Source organism: Vulpes vulpes, chromosome 4, assembly GCF_048418805.1.
Source record: "Vulpes vulpes isolate BD-2025 chromosome 4, VulVul3, whole genome shotgun sequence".
Lineage (NCBI taxonomy): Eukaryota > Metazoa > Chordata > Mammalia > Carnivora > Canidae > Vulpes > Vulpes vulpes.
This window is the reverse complement of record NC_132783.1, coordinates 102,612,939-102,628,920: the sequence shown is the minus strand read 5'-3', so window position 1 is coordinate 102,628,920 and position 15,982 is coordinate 102,612,939. Positions and strand designations below refer to the sequence as shown.

General features: G+C 40.4%; 1 protein-coding gene across 49 annotated transcripts in view; it reads left to right on the top strand.

Moving 5' to 3' along the window:
- The window catches only part of TENM2 (teneurin transmembrane protein 2), a 3,534,961-nt gene that overhangs the window by 3,155,565 nt on the left and 363,414 nt on the right, over nucleotides 1–15,982 (top strand). For 37 of the 49 annotated variants that reach the window (XM_072756643.1, XM_072756655.1, XM_072756648.1 and 34 more), the window contains one exon: nucleotides 6,423–6,632. The exons of the other annotated variants lie outside the window; for them this stretch is intronic. In XM_072756643.1, coding sequence (XP_072612744.1) covers nucleotides 6,423–6,632 — 210 coding nt within the window. The remainder of the gene's footprint in view (nucleotides 1–6,422; nucleotides 6,633–15,982) is intronic. 49 annotated transcript variants of the gene reach the window in all.

The window sequence follows — 15,982 nt, the reverse complement described above, 5'->3', positions numbered from 1 at the left end:
AGTCTTCACAACAATGTAGAAAGTCAGTGTTGTTATTAACAGACAGGCCCAGAGGAATGAAGTAGGTCACTCAAACTCACCCAGGAAACAGCATAGCTCACTTAGCCTGGCTTCAAAGTCTAGGCCTCTCTCTCTATTTCTCACTTGGGCTGTGGAGGACAGAAACAATTAGGTAGGTTACGAGGTTAGGGATGGGTTGCACAGTGCAGAGAAATGCTGCAGACATGACGGCAGAAATAAACACTTGCAGAAGATGAGTGATTTCCTCCATTGGAGCCCATGGTTTCATTTGAGGTGGGGTAGAAATTAAGAATGGGATGAATTGGATGATGGAGCCAATTAATAGGTGAATTGCCATGTGAGGCAATTCCAGGCTTAGGAATAGCCCACTACAGTGGTGGTAATTCACTAACCTGAGTGCCCATCTTGGTTCTGACCCTTGGGTGTATTATTTATATCACTGAGTCTCCGGACAGTATTGTGATAGTAAAGGAGGGGGCATACATAAAATCCCTGAGTTGGATTCTTAGCATGTAATGTAGGCTGAACAGATGTGCAGTGGTTTCATCTATGTCCCTTCAGCTGGAGGCAAGGAGTCCAGCTAAATCTGCAGGCACAGGGTGCCTTGTGCCTTTTGTGGTGGTAGGCTTGGCTACCATGCCCCAGAACTTCACTGGGGCCCATTATACCTTGAAGAATGTTGCACCTCACAGCCCTTCACAAGCCCATGTGCAGAACTAGGCAGAACTTCAAGAATCATTTTCCTGAAAAATGTTCTCAGGAACTCAAAAGCAAGTAGGCCCTTATTTCTAAAAAATTCATTGGTTACAAGCAAAAGGAAGGTAATATCTCAGGTATTAAAATTATTTCTGTTTACACAAATAGGTACCTCACTTTTTAACCCCATCAAAAACAGGGGCTTCACAAACCCCAAACATTTGAGAAGGAAAATGATTAGTCAGAGATCTGATTAAACAAAGTATTGGAAAATATTATTAGGACACGTTTGAATTCTCTAACCAACTGTTTTGCCTATGCTAATACAGTTATTTTCCAATACTCAACTTTAATGCAAAAAGCTATGGTTTTATTTTTTATTTTTGAGAGAGAGAGAGAGCCCACATGGAGTGGGGAGGGGCAGAGGGAGAGAGAATCTTAAGTAAGTTCCCCACCCAGCGTAGAGCCCAACACTGGACTTGAACTCACAACCCTGAGATCATGACCTGAGCTGAAATCAGGGGTTGGACACCTAACCAACTGAGCCACCCAGGTGACCCCACAAAACAATGTCTTTATTAAATTCCTGAACTGATGAAACCACAGAGGAATCCCAGTTTCTGGCTCATGAATTGCTTTCTCCTCACAAATCTTTTATTCGACCTGAATGGTCACTGTGGCTATTTGTAGGAGGAGCCTTGATTCTGCCCATTGTTAATTACCTCCCCTAAGATGACCTCAGTGGTACATTCGAGAAGGAGACCAATGAGTTTGGATTTCATATCACATTAATTTTTTAGTAATTATCCTTTTCTGGTGTGAAAATAGTAGAATGAACCATTCAAGGCTTAAATTTCAGAGTCAGATTGCCTGGATTCAAATCCAGCTAGTTCTGCTACTTGCTACCAGTGCAATGATAGGAAAGTAAGCCCATCCAGGCCTCAGTTTCTTCACTTGTAAATGGGTATGATAATAATACTTTGTTCATAGAAAAGTTATGAGAGCTAAAAGAGAAAAATACATTAAGATCTCTGCTCAGTTCTTAACACGAAGCAAGACCGCATTTATAAGTGGTAATCTGGCCTTTGAAATTATTATTTTGGATTTGATCATTCCTGGTACTGGATTTTAGTTTGGTTGGTTTTGGTTTTTGTTTTTTGTTTTTTGTTTTTTTTACTGTCTCCTGAACATATCTCTCCTTCACCAAAAGTCCTGACACCCTGTCACTACATAGATAAATTAAGCATTATCTACACAGAACATTTTAATATCTGCTTGCCATTAATATTTTGAATGAAAGAGGAACCAGTTGTTTTAAGTGAATTTGGAGAATCGATCTGCACCATGCCCCCTATCATAGGTTAGTGAATATATTAACAAATGTTGGCAGCAGCAATTTCACAGATGACATTTACCACTTCGGGGATGGGAAGAAGAGTTTGGCCCTTTCTTGGAGAACTAAAGTTGGATCCAGGTCAGATTAAGGAGAAAAATGGTGCTGTAATGAAGACAATGGAAATTAGAAGAATTTGACTTCAAACACAGATGGTGTAGGATGAAGTTTTCGGGTTTGACTGAAACTGTTGGTGAATGAAGGCCTGCAGCAGGCCTTCAGCATCCATTGCCTTGCCTCCACTCTTGGTCTGTGATTTTTCTAATTGCTCATGGCATTGTTTCTACTGAGGCCAGGGCACCCTAGAATCCTTCTGAACACAGCATTCCAAACATCTACCACCAATCCATCAGAGTTAGCAAGGAAACTGCTTTGTCCAGCTGTAGGTCTTTTAATCAGAAACATTTCATGAGTTGAAACTATCGTAAAATCTTTACTCATTTAGAAAAAGATAAATTAGTAAAATCTAAATTAGTCTTCATTTTCAAGGTTGTGGGGGAATCCAATCACACAGATAATTAGTTAGACTTTGATTTACATGGGGATCTTGGAAAAGACACACATACACACCCACACATACACAAGACCATATGAGTTTAATGAATGACATATTGCTGCCTTTGCATGTTTCCTCTTGCTTTTTTAACAGATTAATTAAAACTGGTTTTCCTTATATTTGATGAGGACTCTATACACATTCCAAGAAGAACTTCAAACATAGTTTGGGGGTCAGGGAGCCCCTGTAGTGCATAAAGTAGGAACCAGGTAAGTGCATAGCCCCTGGTTACATGCCTGTCCCACACTAGGTATTTCAGTAAGAAATCATGGTCTATAAAGTGAGCCTGTATAAGTTCCAACTTTTTCCCCTGTACTTTGGAACCTGTTTGTGTCTGTGCAGATGGTCTCTGTCAGTTGGAATAGTCGGGGGAAAAATGTAGCATAAGTGAACAAAATTAGCAAATGACATAGCAAACAGAGAACAGCATACAATTTGATTGGGGGCAGATCTAGGGACTGAGACATTTCCCAAGTAATGGTAGGTAGCGACAAGTGGCTTAAGGAGCCACCAGAAGCATGGATTTAAAGGGGGCGGGGGAAATAACAGGAATCAGACAATTCTGTGATGTGTATTTCTGGACGGTGAAGTAACCCCCGCACTTTCATTGTGGTATGACTGCTCTTCCATTGTCTGTATTTGTATAAATTAAAAAGCAGTTCTGTCTGTACTGTATGAAATGAATTCATGCTGAACAAAATTTCAAAAAGTTCATGTAAAGAGTGATTTCACAGCAACTATCATATCAGGCTCCTGGAAAATTGCGCTTGAACTTCAGTTCCACCTCAGTCACTCAAAGGAATTTAAAAATTGGCTTCCAGCCATTCTTGTTCTTCAGCATGCATTTCCAGATATGCCTCAATAATACAAACATTAAAGCCTATTGATTGTGAGTTAAAATCTGTTCCTACCAAAGCCTCGCCGCTAAGTGGACGTCAACACTGACTCCACTGTGCCCTGGTCAGGACACCTCTACATTCAGGGGCCTTGAAGAAGGCACAGAGTAACACGGCTATGAAGGAGCCACTTTGAACTTCATAACAAAATTACATGAAAAGCTATGAACTCTACCAGATGATAACTGCTATAAATAACCATTTATTCAAAGAAATGTTTCTTACTTGAAATCTTGAGAGTGCCTCGGGACTGGGAGATGGGAAACTGGAAACATGATTTGTAAATAAACCCTCCCCTCTCCTTGTACGTCTTCCTCTTTTTTTTTTTTTTTTTTTTCATCATGCTGTCAGGGCAAACACCATGCGGAGTAGTTAGAGGGTGGATTTTGGGACACGCAAATCTGAGTTTGACCCCTGGTCCCTGTCACTTGCTAACTATGCAATTTTACTGCTCTGTGCCTCAGTTTCCTCATTTACAAAATGGAGATCATAATCATTCTAACCTTTTAGAGATCGTATATATATAAAGAGGCTGACACCGTGAGTTCCAGATAGTCATTGCCCCAAAACATGAGCAGTCACAATAGTAATAATGATGATAGTTAGTAGGGAGAGAGTTATAGGACAAATATGGATTAAATGTTAGCCCTAATTCTGATGAAACTCTGACGTGCTCAGGCTACTTCTGCTGGAGCATTTGGCAAGAACATCATGCCTCCCAGGGCTCCCAAACTGTTAGATATAAATTGAATCTTTCAAGCCAAATTCCATTTATCCATTGCTCTATTTTAGGGATGATGATTCTTCAGCTGTGTTACTGGACAGGAGCCCCTAACACTTGAGCTGTAGGAGTCTCATTCCCTGTCTCTTTCTACAACTCCCATCCTCAAAAAAGTAACAGGCTAGTGGCTTGGTGGCTCTGTGCTACTGTCTGTCATGTTTCCTCTTACCCATCGCCTTTTCTTTCAAAGATTGCTCAGACATCAACTTCCCTAAGAAAGCTTGTTGGATTCTCTCCCCCTACATCTCCCTGCCTAGGCTAGGCCAAGTGTCCTCTTCTCTACCTCCACAGAACCATGTCCTTACATGCCACTCTCTTCTTTATTACATGGTACTGAAATGAGGTACTTACCTCTCTGCCTCCCCTACTCGACTGTGAGCTCCCTGAGGGTAAGAATGATGTCTTGCTTATTTTGGTATTCTCAGTATCGAATGGAGTATGTATATTAGGCACTCAAATTTTATGGAATTAAATTGATCTATCAATGACACTTAATGCACTGAGGAATAGATCAGGAGATGCAATTATAAAAGTGGCAAGAAAAAATGGCATCCATTTGAAGTGCCTGAAAATGTATTTGCATATGTAGTACATCCAAAAGCAGGAAAACACATTTCTTCTGACTCAGATACTTCCTGCCTGAGTTGAAACTCTAACTGGATTCTTGAGTTTGCTTTCTCAACACCTTACCCTTCTTTCCACACTTCCAGCTTTAGGGCATATCCCATGGGCTGCTACTCTTGGCTCATCTCTCTGAGCCTCCCAAATGAACAAACAAGCAGACAAGCAATCGCAAGGACCCCAACAAGTAAGGGTGAATCGGGTGAAAGTACACACAGCAATTATCTTCACTCAGCAATTTGGCTGCCAGGAGCTCCCTGCCATGTGAAAGAGAGGTTGCAGGAGGCTTCTGCGTGGAAGGAGAAATTTTTGACCTAAGGGCAGCTCTAAGTTACTGCCCACCACCTGCCAGGCTGGCTGCTTCTCCTCATGGCCTGGAGTAGCTGTGCTTTGTAGGCAATACCCCATCATAGGCAAAACAAAACAAAAATGAAAACAAAACAGTGGTGGAGAGAGTGGGGCCACTGGCCAATTCTTTAGGATGCACATTCTTCTTTCTCCCTCTACCCTAAGCTAATTAATTTGGTTAGAGTCTATGTTGTTTATTTGCTCATGCATTCAAAAGGTGCTGTTCATTAGGAAAATTTGAGGTACGGGGTGAATAATGTAGACAGATGTCCACCTTCAGATAGTAATAAGGACTGAAGAAATTTAAGCAGGCTAATAGGATAGAGTGCATAGGTGAGCAACCTGGAAAAAGGCAAACAGGGAAAGTTTCAACAGAAGGAGTAGGCTTGTGAGTATCAGTGATGTGGTAAGTGGGGAGAATATTCCACATAGTGGGAACAGGAACTGTGAAGACAGAAGGGTACGGCATGTTGAAGCAGCAGAAGTAAAGATGGCCACGTTGGCTGGAGAATAGGGGGCCAAGTGGAGAGTGGTTAGAGCCATTATCGGGAACAAGGTGGGAGAGGCAGCTTGTGCCAGAGGAAGAAAAACACATAGGTGATCATAAGGAGTTTCAGTTTCTTTCCATGTACAGTGGGAAGCCATTGGAGGGTGCCAAGCAGGAGAGTGCTAAGACCTATTTCTGTCTTGAAAATAGTATTCAGACTGCTGTGGAGAAGGGATGTGGACAGTGGGGAGTAGATGGATATATGGCAGGAGGGGAAGCAGGGAGACCAGCATGAAGATAGTTCAGTGAGAGACAATGCGGAATTATAGTAGGGCAGTGGCAGGGAAGATAGAAAGAAATGAATGTTTCCCTGACTGATTGCATTTCAGCTGTATAGATGGACATTTCCACTCGTGCCCATTTTGTGAAATATGCACCTTCCTACAGTATGAATTTGGACATTTGGAGGAACATCAACCCACTTGAAAAAATACATCTGGAGCATTTCTTTCTTTCTTTTATTTTTTGGTTATTTATATTGTGAGCTGGTTTCAATGTGACTTTCTCTGGATGCTCTCATGACACTCATTGCTGACCTTTGACCCCTCTGTCCTCTTTCCCAGGTCGTCCCATTCCACCTACATCCTCGTCTAGCCTCCTCCCATCTGCTCAGCTGCCTAGTTCCCATAATCCTCCACCAGTTAGCTGCCAGATGCCATTGCTAGACAGCAACACTTCCCATCAAATCATGGACACCAACCCTGATGAGGAGTTCTCCCCCAATTCATACCTGCTCAGAGCATGCTCAGGGCCCCAGCAAGCCTCCAGCAGTGGTAAGGAAACTGTGGTGTCTGAATGCGTGCTGTTGTCTGTGTGGCATTCTTGAGTCTGGAGAAATGACAGCCCCAAAACGAGGGCTGAGGAGAACGTGGTGTGGGGAGCATCAGGTGAAACACGCTTGTCGCTTTGTGGCATTGCAGTTGTAGGATACATTTATTGAAGGTCACAGTAACTGAAGAGATTTTGCTTATCTTAACAGGGCTTGGGCCTCCTTCACTGGGAGGGATTTGCCCACTGCTGCACATGAGAGCGTGCAGGTCTCAAAGGTGAAGTGCAGAGAGACAATGGAATATTGAATTTTGTATTACTACAATTCTGGTCATAGCCGAGTGACCCTCGACACCCTCACATGCCCAATTTGTGTGCATTTCAGATCTCTTGTTTTTTGATGGCTGGCTTCTGACTTTTTCTTCCTTACTTGTTTAGATGATTTTGTGATTAAAATGCGTTCCCTTGACATGAATACCGAATGCCTTGCCAAGTCTGAAGTGTTCGGGGGGGTGACCTCTCCTATAACCCTCTGCATGTGCCACTTCACTTGAATTTAACAAGCTGATCACATGGCACCATGATAAATAGTGTCTCTTAAGTCCTAGTTCTCATTGTGGTTTTCAGTTGCATAAAGCAAAGGGACTGGTCGGCAAGGTTCTCTCACTCTTTTGAGGATTTTGTGGCTACTGCCTCAGCTCCCAGTTTCTAGGTCTTAGGTAAAATTGTCCCAGACTCAGCAATAATCATGCCTTATTTTGACCTGCCTTGTTGGTGAAATGGTCACAAAACGTATGAACACAGGAATGGGCAAATATCTAAGGTTAAGTACCCATGGCCAAGGACAGACATTTGCAGAAATTAATTGCTCCTGATCCAATGGCTTTGGAGCTATCTTCTGAATTGACCACTCATGGTGTTCATTAGCATTTCCCATCAAAGGCAATACAGAGCTTTCCATGCCAAGGGTGTACCTTGATGAGATTGTGTTTTGGCTTCACCCATGAAAATATGCCACCACTGGCCTCAACCTCTACAATTAGAGAGGACCTCCCAAATACATTGAAGATGATTCATTCTGAAGATGGAATGATGGACTGCTACTTAGGTTGGCCCATGCCCTTCTTCAAAGCCAGGCCTGATATATTTAGTAAACTCGTATTCTTTTTCAAAAAAATTACCTAATCAAATCTCTCATCAAATGAGCAATCCATTGTTGATATTATGAAGGCCTTTAATCTACCATAAATCTTTATTAGAACTCATCAGAGCTTCTAGTTTGAGAGAAATGTGATTATGGCACTCTTAAAATGACATTACATCATTGGGGTGATTGGTTTATCATTTGGAGAAGAGACATCAATCATAACTAGCATAACCACACAGTAAATGAATTCAACCTTTCTACTGCGGAACAATGACACTGTAATTGCTCAAAATCAGGCTTAAAATGAAATCGGAAAATGCTCTTTCTTCAAATGTGATGTTAACTTAATGGAATATATTATGAAAAATCATGTTTGAGGAAATTCTATATAATTAAAAATATGTGGAAATATATTCCCTTTTTTCTTTCATCGGAACCTGATTTTAGCTACAGAGCCATTTTTTTTTTTTTTTTTTTTGCTGCAGAGATTATGTTGCATTTAATTGAACTATCCTCGCTTATGTTTTGCTGCTTTTTATTTCATACTATGTAATCGTGATGAATATTGTATTATGAAGGACAAGAGGCTTTTGAAATCAGGTGCACCTGCTGATAGCTTTTTAAAAACAGACAATTATTAGGGAGAAAATGAGCTTTTAAAAACTATATCCTTTTATGCATATATGGATAGCCAAGCAAAGATGATTTCCAGAAGAGAGGTCAGTTCATATCTGAGGGCCATCCAGAATGTTTTCTCAGTGATAACACTGAGAGATTTCTTTTCTTTTTGACATTGTATCAGATTATAAGTTGTTGATAGGGTGTTTTTGTTGGCTTTCTGCCTAATCGAGACCTCACTTCGGTGGACACAACAGATCTTTGTGTTCAGAGTCAAACTTAGCTATTTTTCATCACTCACATCAATTTGTTCAGCTCACTTAAGATTGATAGCAATTTAAGCTTCAGTAACAGGGGGAAATACTGCAGAACATTTGAGGGTCCATTTTCATCCCGAACTAGAGCTGTGTGGATACGATTTATTCACCTGAGGGGTGAAGACCCAATTGTGCAGTACCCTTGTTTTCAGCAGGTGCTTATCTGAAAACTTGTTAAAGCTCTGGCTAATGGGCAGTCATTCAAAATTCTTGACTCTAACTTAGCTAAGTGAGTACAAATCAAGTGCAAATATGTGTGCTCTTAGGTAGGGGTGTGTGTGTGTATCTGTGTGTGTGGATGTGTGTCTTATGGAATGGATTTGGGGTCCAGGGTGAATTGGGGATTCTATCAAGATCAGAATGCAGTTGCCATGAATTTAAATTTGACATAAAGGATTGAAAATAGAGTTTGACACAGAAGATGCAAAGTACAGAGCTGCGTGCCTGGGTGTCCTGAATTGAATTTGATGAAAGGGGCTGGGTTTTTCTGTAGGTGTCCTGGCACAAACAAAATGACCATGTGATTCGTTGTGTTATGTTTAGCTGGTTAATTGCACAGAATTTTTTTAAGTTGGTCATTTGTCAGTGACCTTGTGTTCTGAAGACCTGGTAGTAGTTTGATCTTTGTCTCTTTTGGGGGAAATGAAACCTCTTCCAGCATGCTCAGCCCCATACACAACAGTAAAAAATTTATTTGCAGCTCTCCTCTTATTGTTGCTGTTAATACTTGACATTACTGAAGCCCATCACTAAGGAGAGTCAGTACTCACATTGCCTGCCCAAAGAGCCTATGTTCTAAAGAGACAACTTGGACATAAACTAAACACCTAAAATGTTTTGACAACATGAAAACATCCTCAAGGCAACAACAAAACTTCACCTTTATGACTTGACTGTCAGTATTTTCTGTGACTGCAGTGCATTCTTTAGTGGACGGTACTAAAACCTCAGCACCTCTGAAGCCGAACTGCTCTAACCTTCAATCTATGCCAATCCAGCAGTTATCCAGGTACAGCTAGTTAGATGCTTCGAAGGGTGGTGTCTTCCTTTCCCTCCAAGCATTTTCTTCCAGATAGCTGAGCTCTGGCAAGTGGCTCATCCCGTGTTCTGACCTTCTGCCAGGGTGGGATAGTTCCAGAGATGTTTCTTGTATACAGAAGCATAATTTCAAATCCTATGAAACAACTCATCTGGAAAAAAATCTGGATCCCAGCAGCAGCATAATGGAGGCTCCTGCAGATGGAGGAACAAGACAGCCTTCCAAATCAGGATAGGGTTTGCAGTTTGCTATCAGCACACGAGGCAGAAAATATATGTGCAGCCACATTATAATCTAAAAACATTGGCTCACCTCCCCTCTCAGAAATGGTTGAGTTTAGGGTTTTTTTTTTTTTTTAAGTCTAAATAAAGGGTTTGGAACTCTCATTAGTAACATCAGACTACAGAGGAGAAATGTAATCAGGATGCCTCTGCCAGGACCCCTCTCAGTTGGCCCTGTGTGGCAAAGGAGCTGTCCCAGTTGGAGAGTCTCTGTTTGTCACTGAGTGCATTAAAGGTGCCCTGAGCCCTTTTTAAAAAAGCAATGTCAAAAAAAAAAAAAAAAGCAATGTCTTAGTTAATTATAAACAAAAATAGTACATCAGAATTAGCAAGCTTCAGGTTTCCTTGAGTGGTCCAAGAATTCAGTTGCTTACTTAACTTAATGATTGTCTTATATTCAGCATCATAAAGCAAAATCTTCCTTGATTTATTCATTTATTCAGCCAACCAGCCATTCATTCCTTTTCTTACATCTCCCCCATGATGTGTGACAGCTTAGAACGGATTTCTCTAACTGGAAAACTATAATTATAGATGATAGAATAAGGGTGAAGGGAAAAAAATAAACAGAGTGGGAAACATACATATAAACTCGTATATAAAGTCCTGTTCCATTATTTAAGATACACAGAAAATTTGATTCTGAGCTTCCTAGAAACCAAAGCAAAAAGGGTAACACAGATAAGATAAAATGCATAATATCCATGATAAAAATAAATCAACTGCTTCAGGGAAATTCTCTGAGGGAGGCCAGAAGGAAACTTATTTTAAAAGAGCTAATGTGTGCATCTCAGATAACTGAATTCTCAGTGACATGCCATAATACATATGCTAAAGAATTTCCTATCAAAATTTCTTGAAAATGCCCTCCACATAAGCCATAGAAAACACTTTCAGTTAAAAGGCAATTGTACAAATATCCAAACATTGCACAGCCCAGGGATAAAACTTGACTTAATCCATGGATAAAATGTGGTTTTACTAAGAGGCCATGTATCCTGCATTCTCATTGACAGTGGACCATATATTCATTGCTCATAACTAAATTTTTATAGGAATTAACTGACTTTGAGGTTATAGTCAGAACTCTAAAAACAAAACAAAACAAAAAGCCAAAAAAAAAACCTCTAAAAACAGATTTTTTAGGTTACCAATTCATCTTGACAGTTATAGATATGTAAGAATTTCTATTCTCTGATGAAAATTAAAGCACACCTTTCCAGGACAGCCTCACTCACTGGGGCCCGCCCATCATCCATGGGGCTGGATTTGGGACAAGCAAGAAGAGGGTCCTCAGAATTGTTTTAAGTTAATGAAAATTCTTCCCCTTATATATTTTGGGGAAATTTTTTTCCTCTAGTATATTCTAAATTATCTCGCTTTATTAAGCAGCTATGCTTGCTGCAATTTAACTTAGTTTTGGGTTTTTTGAAGAGCTCACAGCAATCACTATACACATAGATGATTGTACTGTGCTGATAATACTGACTCATTTTTTAAAAGTCATTGTACACTGTGAGGTGTTTGTGCCACCTCTCCTGATGTACCGCATTTAAACACCAGCTTCTCTTCTCTGTAGGTTTTGCTCTCTCCTCTCAGCTTCTCTCCCTCCTGCAGAGACCTCCACTGCAGGGGTTCCGATCTTACGTTCATGGTAGATGCTCAATTTTATTAAATAAACTAGTTAACCAATATCTTTAGCAACTCCCTTCATTCTATTAATTTATTCCTTTTCATCATGTACAATGGGGGGAATGGATAATTTAAGGAAGGACGGGCAGATCAGAATGTCCCAGCATGGGGAAATACATGTATTTTACAAAAATATATTCAATATACATATTTTGTGTCATACTGTGTCCGTTTGTAGGTGAGAAGTTTTCAAAAGAGCCTCATCAGGTGCACCATGAAGAGTAGTGGCAAGGCCAGTGCAAAGAAACTGGTGGGACTGCTGACCAGAGAAGCTTCGCCTATCTGGGAAAAATTTCTTCCTTAACTCATGATTTTAGGGACAGGAAATCAAGTCCCAACATCATTCCCTTTATCACATTGAATTTGTTCTGTGCATGAGCCTCTTGGTTCCAAACTCTCCCCTCAACCAGATGTTCAGAGCTCCCTGAACATGGGTGCCCAGGTAGTGGTTGGCCCTGGCTGCTACTCCTCCGGAGGAGCTCTCAGGCCACTGGGCAGTGAAGTTAAGTCCAGGATGTTGTCTCAAGGCTGTAGAGGTCACAGAGATGGCACCTGCTCTTGCCCCAAATGCATACCCACACAGGGTTTGGCTCCCCACCGGAGATCCTTTGCCTCCCTTCATGTTAGCTGTTATGCTAAGCACTTTATATACCTTCCTTCGTTGACTTTTATCTTTCCCCACCACATCCCAATGCAGTAAGGTCTTGCTATCATACTCATTTTATGGATGAAACAATTGTAGCACAGAGAAGTTAAGTAACTTGCCCAGATCACAAAGCTGGAAAATGAAGGACCCGTGTTTCAAATACAATCTTCCTAATTTCAGAGACTTTTTACCGTACCCCATTGTTAAATGTTATCCTCTAAAATCTTTGTGTAGCTTCTTGAAATACACAGAATGCACTGAAAACATTCTATTAAGGGGCATGTTACAGTTTTTAAAAGGTTGAAAAAACATATAGCTTCACAAAATACTCTTCACCTTCTCTGCTTGAAAAGCACACAAAGCCCCACACTATTCCCTTAGACTTTGGCTCAGTAAATTCCAGAGGGGCTGAAGAACTATGATTTCATGGCAGGGATTCTTGAAGTGATTCTTCTGATCTGATAAGTTTGGGAAGCGTGAATATAATGGGGAATCTCTAAAGTAGAAGTCGTCTCTGTTTCACAGCTTGGTCTTTGGCTAGTTACTCAGTTATCCTTTGCTTCTGCTTTCCTATCTTTCAAGCTTGGCCTTTGGCCCAAAATGTCTCTAAGCTTCCATTTTTGTCCTAACATTCTGTTTGTAAATTCCTTGTGTCCAGCTTGACCAGGTGGTCCCAGCTACAGCCCCCCCAACCCCTCTTCCCAGACAGTGTGGATTTCACTCCACCCTCTAGGCCACTGACAGAACAGGCCTACACAATCATGCAAAGCTTGCACTTTTCCTGTGGAAGTGGAGAAATGAGATCTGGGGCCCTGTAACACTTTGTAGGGAATGTTGAAAGCAATCCCAGCAGCAAGCGGAAAAAGCATAAAGTCTCCAGCTTTATGGGCTCCTGGAAACTCACCCTATCCTCTGAAACAATGTTTCCCACCCTGATAATTGGGAAGTGATGGTTCTCAGGACTCTTCTGACACTAGTAACTGGCATCAGGAGTCTAGCAAACAGAGATCAGACCTTATTTTTTTTCATGTGTGCCTTCTTGCAACACTGACACATTTTTTGATTGAAGGTCTAGCAATTTCCGTCCGCTAGGGTTGGGACCACTGTTCTGTACCATTGTGCAAATGAGCACATAGGCGAGATGGACAGGTAATTCCTTTGGAGATGCGCAGCATAGAAGTGACATATGGCACAGAACTGCTCCTCTTCAGCAAATAATCTTGCTATTGACAAAATTCCCAAGGTCGATAAGCATTGTGTACATTCTACCTCTCCATCTCTGTCCCTGCTCCTTAGTACATACAAAAAGATGTCCTGGGCAAGCTCAGAGAATAGGAGCTATATGCCACCTCTTAACAGTTTCCTGCCCTTACAATTTTTATCCAGAATGCCAGCTTCTTCTGAATTCCCTTAAAGACTGCATTTAATCCTAAGTAGCTTCCTTCAGACTCTTGAAAAGCCATTTTAAAATATGGCCCCAACCCCTTATTAGAGATCTCTCAATTCTCTGTTGAATGAAAAGATAGATTTCTTTTACCAATGGGCAGTTTCAATAGAAGTTACAGCCCTAGCCCTTGGTAAATCTCTTGACCTCTCCCCCAAATAATAAAGAATAACTATATTCTTAAGAGTCAGACTCTAAGGTCCCTACTTGGATTCAAATTATAGCTCAGCCTCAGACACTTTCTAACATTATGATCTTGAACAACGTAATAGATCTTCGTTTTTTAACCTATAAAACAGTAATAAAAGTGATAAAACTTATAAAGTTGTTATGAATATTAAATGACATTCTTCTGCATTAAATATCTTGAAAGGAAACTTAGTTGGAACAGAGGTCAAGTTTGATATTATTTACTTTTTAACTTAGTGTTAGTTTATCGTAAGTGATTTATATATAACAGGAAATTACCCATTTTTACCATTTTTAAGCACACAGTTCTGTGACTTTAAGTGCATTCACACTGTTGTACAACCATTACCACCATCCATCCCCAAACATCTTAATCCCCCCCCCCAGAAACTCTGTACTCATTAAACACTAACTCTCTCCCTCTCCTCTCCCACTCCACCCCCTGCCACCACAGTAATATTTTGTTTCTATGAATTAGACTATTCCAGGTACCTCCTAGAAGACGGATCAATCATACAATATGTGTCCTGTGACTAACTTATTTCACTTAGTACAATGTTTTCAAGATTCATCCATGTTGTAGCATTTGTCAGAATTTCCTACCTTTTTAAGGCTAAACAATATTCTTTTGTATCTCTGTACCACATCTTGTTAATTCATTCATCAGTCAAAGGACGCTTGGGTTGTTTCCACCTTTTAGCTATTGTGAATAATGCTGCTATGAACTTGGGTATACAGATATCTGTTCCAGGACCTGCTTTGATTTCTTTTGGATATAAACCCAGAAGTAGAACCACTGAATCATACAATAATTCCATGTTTAATTTTTTGAGGACTTACCATACCGTTTTCCACGGTGACTGTACCTGTTACATTTTCTCCAGCAATGCACATGGGTTCCAATTTCTCTACATCCTTACTAATGCTTATTTTCTATTTTCTTTTTTTATTATAATAGCCATTCTAATGAGCGTGGGGTGATATATCATTGATTGCACTTTTCTAACAATTAGTGATCTCGAGCATCTTTTCATATACTTATTGGCCATTTGTGTGTCATCTTTGGAGAAATATCTACTCCAGTCCTCTGACTACTTTTTAGTAAAGTGGTTTGTTCTTTGTTGTTGTTGAACTGGAGTTTGTTATGTACTCTGGATATCAGTCACTTATTAGAAATACGACTTGCAAATATTTTCTCCCATTCTGCAGGTTGTCTTTTCACTCTTCTGAGTGTCTTAATATTCAAAGATTTTTAATTTTGATGTCCACTTTCCCTATTTTTTCTTTTGTTGCCTGTGCTTTTAGTGTCTCATAACAAATATTTTAAGGCAACTATTCTGCTAATTTTTTTTATATAAATGATAGCTCATTTAATCCTCACCACTGAGAAAAAGAAAAGTAGCCTTTGTTGCTGGGAACCAGCCTGACGTTAATATGTAGGCAGAGGTGCTGTTAGGAGCTAGTCTGGCATTCCTGGCTGGCTGGTGGTGTTCTCTCTTTGAACAAAAACAATCTAGGAGAATATAAACACTAAACAAGGCCACTCTGAGACTAGGATGAAATTAAAATAATACCACTTTATAATATTGCCTTAACATAGACGGAAACAAAGTTACTATCCCAAACACAAAAATTCAAAACATTCCCCTCTCCAGGCAAAAATGAATGATTATTCTTTCTTTACTAATTGCAGCATTAGCCTCTTCTTGTCAGCCTTTCCTATAGATATGATACATTGAGAAGTCTGATCACAGAATCATCCCCTTTCTCTGACAGCACCAAATGCAGAGTGAACCTGTTTCCCTGAGCCTTCTCTAAAATCACCTAACAGCAGCCTTTTGTAATACCTTGGGCAAGCTCAGAGAATAGGAGCTATATGCCACCTCTTAACAGTTTACTAAAAGCACTCCATGGCTCACCATTGTGTGTCTTCATCCTCCTTGGAGCGAGTTAGTAAACCCAATTTTGTTTGACCACAGTAT